We start from the raw sequence: 9,757 nt of genomic DNA on the forward strand, positions 1-9,757 counted from the left end.
GTGGCCCCCACTCAGTGCTGCTTCCTGCTCTTGGCACAGGCTCGCACCCCAAGTACAGGCCCTGTATCCACAGGGCAGGATGCAAGCCTCAGGCACGTCTTTGACCCCTGCCCACCTCAGAGCAGGCTGCCCATCACCTGCTTCACCCCTACCCGTGCCATGCCCTGACTGGGGCCAGCCGGACTGTCACCCAGGTGACAAGTGGGCCCAAGGGACCCTAGGCAGGTGGGCAAGGTTTTTTTTTTCCTCTCTTTGTGAAGAGAGGAAAACCTTGCAGCCTAGAAGATTTTGTCTCTGCCAGGCACGGTGGCTCACACCTGTAATCCCAGCACTTTGAGAGACTGAGGCAGGTGGATTACCTGAGGTCAGGAGTTCGAGACCAGTCTGGGCAACATGGAGAAACCCCATCTCTACTAAAAATACAAAGTTAGCCGGGTGTGGTGGTACATACCTGTAATCCCAGCTACTTGGGAGGCTAAGGCAGGAGAATCACTCGAACCTGGGAGGCAGAGGTTGCAGTGAGCCAAGATTGCTCCATTGCACTCCAGCCTGGGCAGCAAAAACAAAACTGTTTAAAAAAAAAGAGATTTTCTTTCTTCATCTATCCACAGGACACATTGCAGCACCTGCCTCAAACGTCACCTGGTGACATCAAAGGTGATGGCAAATGAGATGCTTCCAGGTGCTCAAACCCAAATCTCGGGGTCAGCTCATCTTGCCCCCCTCCCACATGTCACAGCCATCGCATCCAGCCAGCCAGCCCTTCACAGGGCTGCACCCTGCATCCCCAGCACAATCAACTCTGGTCTGGGGCATTATCCCTGCTCTCCTGGATCTGCCAAGGGCTCTCCACTTCCCTGCAGGGCACCTCACCCCCAGCTCTGGCCTCCCTGCTCTGCTCCAGCCCCCTGTCTCATGCTGTCCCAGCTCTGGGACCTGCTGCCTCCAGCTCTGGACCTGGGATTTGAGTTTTCCCTGCCCAGGGCACATTTCATAAGGCTTGCTGGCTCACTTTTTAAGGCCTTTATTGAAATGTCTTCCACTCACAGAGACCTCCCTGAGCAGTCTAATTAAACTGTAAACCACTCCTTCCATTTGGGGTCCCCTGCTGTCCATCACAATTTTCTGTTTTGTGGCTGCCACCTGACACAATGCTCAGGATGGTTTCTGTACCTCCCCAGTTAAAACACAAGCATGAACATGAGGGCAGGGCTTTGCTGTCATGTCTCACTGCTTTGGCTCCCTGGATTCCCACCAGTAAATGGATTTGGGAATACCCTGTCCCCACTGATGAAGGCCAGGTGGAGGGAAAGCAGAGTCAGGGTGGAACAGGAGTAGGACTCGTCTCCTGGCAGGCTGTCGGGAACCCCATGGGGAAGCTGCAGTCCAGCTTGGTCTGAGAACATGTCTTATGGCCTCTGTGGGTCCAGGCAGTGCTGACAACAGCCTGGGGGTCTGAGTCACCCTCCCCAGTGGGAAGCCCCTGGGTGAAGAGCAGAAGTCAAGTTCAAAGGGGGCAGCTGAAGCTTTGAAGAGCCACTCAGCGAAGGGGCCCAAGAAAGCACAAGGTACCAAGGTATGAGCCCAGCGGAGAAGCCCCGGAGCCGAGAGCCAGGCTCTCAGCCCCTCCCTGTGGCCCGCCCTGGCAGATTGGGCAGGACAGGTACGCACATGCACAAAAAACCCCTAAGCCAGAGGACCCTCCCTGCCAGTGGCTGGTGTCCCTCTGCCCCACAGCAACCCCACCCTGGCACACATCCACCCAAGGTGAGCCAGCTCTGACTCTGAGGCCACACCCCTTGTCCTACACCCGGCCTTGGAACAGTGGTTATCACAGGTTTCAGCACCCTTGAACCTCATTTGGGAGTAAAGGGGGCAGGCTTAGGCCTGGACCTGGAGCAGTGGGTGCCAAGGAATCTGCAGGGCTGGCCTTATCCCCTGTGTGGGCAGGATGGCTCTGAGAAACCAAGGGCAGTGTGGTGGGTTGGCACAGCTGACTACAGAAAACTCAGGGATAGGCCAGGCATGGTGGCTCATGCCAGTAATCCCAGCACTTTGGGAGGCTGAGGCAGGCAGATCACCTGAGGTCGGGAGTTCAAGACCAGCATGGCCAACATGGAGAAACCCCATCTCTACTAAAAATACAAAAATTAGCCAGGCGTGGTGGTGAGCACCTAGAACCCCAGCTACTCAGGAGGCTGAGGGAGGAGGATTGCTTGACCCTGGGAGGCAGAGGTTGCAGTGAGCCAAGTGCCATTGAATTCCAGCCTCAGGGAGAAAACTCAAGGATACAATTCCCTGCCATGTGGGTCGCCTCTCATCTGCCCATAATGACCCCTTGTTTTCAGAGGGAGCTCAGCTCCTCTCAGAGGGTGATTACAACTTTGCCCAGTGGGGTTAGGGTTCTCTGCTCTGCTTCTCCATCTGGTGCTGACCTCCTCCAGGGCAGCCAGCACCTTCCTCTTCACTAAGGCAGGATGAGGGGCTCGCACTCTGCCAGGGACCCTCAGGATGCTTGGGCCAGGGTGACAGTGACACTAAGCTTCCCTGGGCATAGGCTCCAGGGAAACCTAGCAGATGGCACAGCCCCATCCAGAGGGGCAGATCAAAGGGAGCTGTGTGGGTGAGCACTAGCCGACAGCAGGGCTCCAGGGAAACCTAGCAGATGACACAGCCCCACCCAGAGGGGCGGATCAAAGGGAGCTGTGTGGGTGAGCACTGGCCGGCAGCAGGGCTTGCTCGGTGCTTCTGGGCCCAGCTGCGGGCTCATCCTGCCACAGGGTCCTGTGGCTGCTCTGCAGGGAGAGGGAGGATTGCACACTTTGTGGTTGACTCTTCCTGCTTCTCGGCTCCAATGGCCTTGGCCTCCTGCTTGAAGGAGAGCCTGGGGGCCTGCTCCAAAGTCAGACACTCCTGATGTGGTACTGTGCCTGGGGCCAAAGGTGGCTTGGAGGGACCTGGTGGTCACGTGGGCCTTGGAGCCCTGAGCTCAAGCCCTGGGATGGGAGGGGTTGCTCCTTCTCCATTGGGGTCCAGGAGGCAGTGGGCTCTTGCTCTGGGGGCCCCCTGGAGGCCATGCAGCAGCACCAAGCATGCCCCTGAAACAGGCACTGGCCAGAGCCTGGGTGCAGGCTGGGGGTTGGCTCCAAGGCCAAATCGGCTCACTCACTGCCCACAGCGTTCTGCTCCCAGCCACTGCACACAAAATGCCAGCAGGTGCCATGGTTTGGCGGCTTCTGCCACCACCCCCATGCCCCTTCTAAACTTTCTTTCTTTTCCTTTTTTTTTTTTTTTTTTTTTTTTTATCACTAAGGACTAAGGCAATATCTCAAGCCCCTTCTAAACTTGACAGTGCTGCTGTGTCTGGTCGGTTGTGTCCTGGGGCAGCCCTGTCCCCTAACACCTGGGCTGTTTCCTTGCTGTGTTTGGCCATAGCGGTGCCTCTAAGGCCTGGGCTCCTTTCAACTAAAGGGTTGGGGAATCTCTGAACCACCACCAATTACGGCCCCGCCCGAACACGAGCACCTTGTGCTTTGTGATGGGAACGTGTCCCAGCAAAGGCCTTATCGAGAGATCAGGTAAATTACCAGGCAGCCTTCAGAGTCTGAGCTCGGCCAGGCCTAACAGGCCTCTTATTAAGCTAATTACCGGCTCCTGGGCCACTGAAACTGTGTAAAACCCAAGATAAACTACAGGTGGACTGGGAGAGCATCTGGGAGGTGGTGTTTTCCTGGAGAGGCCCTCAGGCTGAGCCCTGGGAGAGAAAGACAAAAGAATTCCTGGGGAGAGTGGATCGCCTCCTAAGACGGGAGAAGTCTGAAGACCCCACATCCAGCTCCTAACTCTGACCCCCTCCACGTCCTCATCTGTAAAGTTCATCCCTCTGACATTTACGACAAGTCAGGAGCTGCCGGCCACTGGATATGGTTGAAAATAACAATAATAATGTCATTTTATAGATGGGGAAACTGAGGCTCGGGGATGTTAAAGCTCATTCATTTTATAGATGGGGAAACTGAGGCTCGGGGATGTTAAAGAACTTGCTTACAGCTGCTGGAGCTGGAACTAAGAGGCAGCCCCGATCCTAAAGGGGAAACGGGCCCAGGAACCTCCCCGCGCCCCTCCCTCGAGGACAGACAACGCTGGCTGGCCACAGCCGCTACTGCCCCGAGGTGTCTGGGCCACTCGGCCTGCAGCCTTTGCAAGTGCGCGTCACTGAAGAGGAGAGGGCGCCACCGCTCCAGGCCTGAGAACGGCCGGCAGTGGGCGGGGTAGGCGGCTCTCAGGGCTTGCAATTACGCTCCGTCTGGTAATTATGCTGGCGCTGGGCGTGGCCTGAGCCGAGTGCGGGAAAGCCTGCCCACCCTGCCACGTGCGCCCCTGCCCTGCCTGGCACCACCCTGAGCCTGGACACCATTTCGGCCTCAGGCCTCAGGCTTGCCCCCAACCCCCCTTGCCCTTTTTTAGTCCGAGGAAATGACCCCTGGAACTGTCCCTGTGGCAAAGTCAAAGGAAAAACATGGACTGGAGGAGAGAGGTGCCTTCTGGGTGCAGGGCAGGGACAGGCACCAGCCCCTGTGCCACTTTTGAAACCACCACTGCAAAATTATAACCCAGACGATGAAAGAGACCTGACCTAACCAACTCCATCTTGCTTCTAACCTCCAAACTGTCCTGGTTCATTCCTGGGCCTAAGCCCAACTAACTTTGGGAGGAACTTGGCTTATAGTTTATAGTTTAAAACAAAGAGGGTAACAGCCTTTTTCCAAAGCAGACCTCCTTCTTGCCTAGGGACTAGGCTGCCTTTGTAGGACTAACAAATTAGCCAAAAGATTGGAAATTGTGAGCTGGGAGTGGTGGCTCACGCCTATAATCCTAGCACTTTGGGAGGCTGAGGGGCGCAGTTCATGAGGTCAGGGGTTCGAGACAGTCTGGCCCACATGGTGAGAACCCATCTTAACTAAAAATACAAAAAATTAGCCGGGTGTGGCGGTGTGTGCCTGTAATCCCAGCTACTCAGGAAGTTGAGGCAGGAGAATCACGTGAACCCGGGAGGCGGAGGTTGCAGTGAGCCGAGAGTGTGCCATTGCACTCCTGCCTGGGAGAGAGTGAGACTCCGTTTCAAAAAAAAAAAGATTAGAAGTTGTGGTTTAAGAGTCATGCAGCTGGAGACTACAGGATTCTGACTTTCCCCAAATTGCTTCTGGGGATAACATCACTATTGCAAAGCCTAAAATCCCTAAGACCTGTGCCTGAGACATTTTGCAGACCCTGCACTCAGTGGATCACCCGGCACCACCCAGATCAATAAACTGGCTCATCTGATCTTGTGGCCCCCACCCAGGAACTGACTCAGTGCAAGACAGCTTCGACACCCTATGTTTCAGCTCCAACCCAACCAATCAGCACTCCCAACTCACTGGCTGCCCGCCCCCCCCCCACCCCGACTTACCAAATTATCCTTTAAAACTCAAATTCCCCAGTGCTCAGGGAGACTAATTTGAGTAATAGTAAAACTCCGGTCTCCTGCACAGCTGGCTCTGAGTGAATTACTCTTTCTCTATTGCAGTTCCTGTCTTGATAAATCGGCTCTGCCCAGACAGCGGGCAAGGTGAACCCAGTGGGCAGTTACCTGTCTCCCCCAAACACAGCCCAAGGCTTTCATGGGAGACTCTTCCTGCCCTGCTAGTCTCCTCTCCAGCCCTACAGCCCCTGGCTCAGCTTGATCCCTCTGCATGGAAGTCCTGCCATACCCTGTCGCCTGGTCCCCCTCTTCTCTGAGCATCCCAAGCCACTCTCACAGCCCCCAGGCCCCAGGGCCCAGCACCTCACTCGGGCCTATGTGTTCCCCATGGGCTAGGAAGCCTGGAGAACAGGGATGGGGATTTCACCACATCCTCCAAAAAGCCCCGCCAGGCCAAGACAAGGCCAAAGGCAGGACAAGACAAGGGACATCTGCCTTGGGGGCCATCCCCTGAGTCATTCAGAAACTCTACTCTGTCCCCGAGGTCCCTGCAGCTCCCGTACCACCACCCCAGTCCAGGGGTATTAAAAGGAGAGGCCACATCAACTTCCAAATTGGACCCAACAGGCTTAACTAGACTTGCCCATCTCCTTTTGTTCTTTCCTTTGTTCATGAAATAGAATGAGCCGGGCATGGTGGCTCACGCCTATAATCCCAGCACTTTGGGAGGCCGAGGCAGGTGGATCACCTAAGGTCAGGAGTTCAAGACCAGCCTGACCAACATGGTAAAACCCTGTCTCTAAAAAAAAAAAAAAAAAAAAAAAAAAAGAATGAAGAGACGAGCCTTGTGTTTACAGCAGTGATTCTCAAAGTGTCACCGAGCCCAGCAGTGGCGGCAGTACCTGGGAACAGGCTGGAGTACCCAGGCCCACCGCAAACTCACTGAATCAGACATTCTGTTTAATAAAACCTCCAGAGAAGCCTGATGCCGGCTTCTCCACTGCAGTTCCTGTCTTGATCAATCAGCTCTGTCCAGGCAGCGGGCAAAGTGAAGCCATTGGGCTTCATGCAGTGTGCAGGCTCCTGGTCTGTAGTGTCCCTGTCTCACCCTCACACATGACCTCACCATTGCTTCCTTCAGACCAGGAGCTCAGGAGCTCTGGGGACCCAGGGCCTCTCTTATTCAGAGCCACTCCAGGGCCTCCCATCGGTTTCTTTCTTCTCTAAACCACACCCAGGCTGACCCCTGGAATTCCTAATCTGCCTGAATGTTGCCCTCACCAAAGGCAGTACCCAGGTGTGTGGGCAGCTTAGGGTCAGATCCCCTACTCGGCTCACAGACTAGAAGCCCGGGTCATATAGACAATTGCCTTTCGCCTTCTACCCAGGCTGGGGGTTACAGGTCTATCTCAGTGTCTTGTGTTCTTTCTTCAAAGGCACAGCCAAGTATCCGGGCAGGGACAGGATAGGGCGCTCTGCAATCTCTGTCTGCTGGAGACATTAGGAACAGAGAAGGTCACGTAGACATGGGGGTGGCTTCCACAGTAAGGTGCCCGGACCAGCACTCCAAGAAGCCACCATACCCTACCTAGGCACCCTGACTGCCCGTGGGAATGCAAAATAGTAGAGATGGAAAATACGGCAGTTCCTCAAAACTAAACATAATATTGCCACATGACCTAGGCGTATACCTGAGAGAAATGAAAACTTACGTCAAAATATAAAAAATAAAGGAGGAAAAAAGAAAACTTATGTCCACACAGAAACTTGTACATACATGTTCATGGTAGCAGCATTCATAGCAGCTAAGGAACAGAAATAATCCAAACAGCCATCAGTGAATGAATGGACTTTAAAAAATAGTAGATCCACAGGACAGAGTATTATTAAGCCATAATAGGGAATAGGGGCTGGGCACAGTGGCTCACGTCTATAACCCCAGCACTTTGGGAGGCTGAGGCAGGTGAATGACTTGAGGTCAGGAGTTCAAGCCAGCCTGGCCAACATGGTGAAACCTGTCTCTACTAAAAATACAAAAATTCGCCAGGCCTGGTGGCGAGTCTGCAATCCGAGCTACTCGGGAGGCTGAGACAGGAGAATTGCTTGAACCCAGGAGGTTCAAGATTGCCCCGCTGCACTCCAGCCTGACTGACAGAGGGAGACTTAAAAAAAGAGTGGAGTACTAAAACATGCTACGACATGGATGAACCGCAAACATACATGCGAAATGAAACGAGACGGATCCAGAAAACCACATATTGTTTATGTTTATATGAGATATTCAGAAGAGGCACTTATCCAAGTAGATTAGTGCCTCCTAGGGCTGGGAAAATGGGAGAATATCAGGGTGCTAGCTAACAGGGACAGAGTTTCATTTTGAGATAATATCCTATAATTACTAATGGTTGCACATGTCTGTGAATATACTAAAATCCAATGGATTATTTACAGCAAATGGGTGAATTATATGATATGTGAATTATATCTCGAAAAAACGCACCCAGAGAAAGAAGTCTCTCACTTTCACCTCCATCCTCTCTGCCCATATCCATGGGGCTTCTTTTTGAAAAAATAAGCAAAGTTTATATATGTATACAATATACGCCCACACTCTTTAAAATACTCCCTACTTTTTTCTCAAGTAGTATTGTCTTCCATGTAGTGCTTAGTGTCTTCCTTTTTTTCCTTTAAAACAGCGCACCCCAGGGCTGTCAGCATCTCTGGAGAATGCACAGCGCTTCTCCATGGAGATGTTGGCCTCCTGGACCGCACCCCAGGACAACCTCGCCTACAAGTTGCTTCCTGTCTGTACAGGAGATCCCTGTGGGAGGCCCCTGGGATCCAAGGGCAAAGGCGGTCCAGGCTTGGCAGGTGGGGCTGCCTGTCCATTCACCTCTCCACCCACCATCCATCCAGCCACGCAGCGGGTCCTTGACTCTCCAGAGAGGCCTCCCTTTGTCTGCTTGTCTGTGAACCGGGCTGTGGTGGATACAGGCCCAGCAGTCAGAATGGTGCCTGCGCCACAGCGAACATGATCTCGGTGGGCACTCTCATCATCACCCCCCTCACCTGCAAGGCCAAAGCAGCGATGCCTGGCTGCGAAGCTCTGCCTTTGCTTCCTCTCTGGTCTTGGAGCGCCGAGGCAGCTGCAGCTACGACCCCAGAGCTCAGCGGGGTTGAGTCTCCAGATGCAGCGTGTAGGGGTTACTAGAGAAAATGGGAGGACCGAGGGTCAGGGTGCTGGGATGAGGCTGGATGGCCCGCACCTTGCCCTGGCACTGAGACACCCTGGCGGGTGGGTGCAACCCAGGTCTGCGGGGGACAGGGGGAGGGGCCTGGAGTGACGAGGTGGGTGCTCCTTAGTCGGGTTTAGGGAAGACCTCTCGGGGGAGTGCAGGGAGTGCGCAGCTCACCTCCGCATCTGGACCGGGAAGTGCAAAGACCGAAGGCCCGGCCCGTTGGCTGCTTACAGAACTCTGCAGGCAGCAGGGAGGCCCCGAAGACTCGGCAGGGTGAGGGCTGGCGGGAAGGTAGGGGCAGGGCGAGTCCTGGCAGAGCCGCAGGTGCCAGGTGGGGTGGGGTCAGGAGGCCGCTGGAGCGAGAGGGGAAGCCCGCTGTGGGTGCGCCTTGGACAGCGCCCGCGCGCCCGCCTGCAGGCTTGGAGGCTCTCCCAGGCTGCGGCCCGTCTCCGTCCAGGCGGGGCTGGCGGGGCTGCAGCCAGCGGAGCTGCACGGTCCTGAGAGGGGATGTGCTTTGCAGGGGGCGCCGCCAGAACTTGCTCCTTGCGCTCCCGGCGAAGCGGGCCTGGCTGGGGCGGGGCCGAGCACCTAGAGCGGTTCGCGACCCGCGCACGCAGCCGCCGAGACCTCGCGGAAGCGCCAGGGGCAATCCCGGAAATGGGCGTGTGCCCCGGGGGGGCTCCTGGCCCAGACCCGAGCTGACCCGTGTTTTGGGCCCGTGCAGGGGCCCCATTGTTAAAATACCGAGAGCTGACGCCACTGAATTTCCAGACCGTCACCCGAGTCACTGGGGCTCCTTCCTTCGAGCTATTTCCAGGGCCGCCCCCCAGGACAGGCCCGAGGGGTCAGGGAGGAAGAGCTGCGTCCCCCGGACACCCTGAAGGCCCCTTAAGGGGCGGGACGGTCGCGCGGGTGGAGGACCCAGGATGCGCGGTCAGGGACCTGAAGAGCCCAGGGGACCCAGCGAACAAGGACGCGGGTGGGGAGCGGGTGAGACGCGGGGAGTGCGGGCCTGGGCCGCGTCGGGAGGGGCGGGGCCAGGGCGGCTGCAGAC

General features: G+C 55.7%; 1 protein-coding gene across 50 annotated transcripts in view; it reads right to left on the minus strand.

Annotated features, from left to right (window-relative positions):
• LOC103793597 (uncharacterized) overlaps positions 1–9,757 on the minus strand; it is a 52,839-nt gene that overhangs the window by 42,647 nt on the left and 435 nt on the right. For 26 of the 50 annotated variants that reach the window (XM_078375849.1, XM_078375848.1, XM_078375859.1 and 23 more), the window contains exons 1-3: positions 8,878–9,536; positions 8,534–8,671; positions 452–568 (exon numbers count right to left, since the gene is read on the minus strand). In XM_078375849.1, the coding sequence (XP_078231975.1) occupies positions 452–568; positions 8,534–8,671; positions 8,878–9,436 (814 nt within the window). In that variant the 5' untranslated portion in view covers positions 9,437–9,536. The other 24 variants (XM_078375874.1, XM_078375872.1, XM_054257177.2 and 21 more) reach the window with 6 other exon arrangements.

This window comes from Callithrix jacchus, chromosome 6 (genome assembly GCF_049354715.1).
Source record: "Callithrix jacchus isolate 240 chromosome 6, calJac240_pri, whole genome shotgun sequence".
In the NCBI taxonomy this organism is placed as follows: Eukaryota; Metazoa; Chordata; class Mammalia; order Primates; family Cebidae; genus Callithrix; species Callithrix jacchus.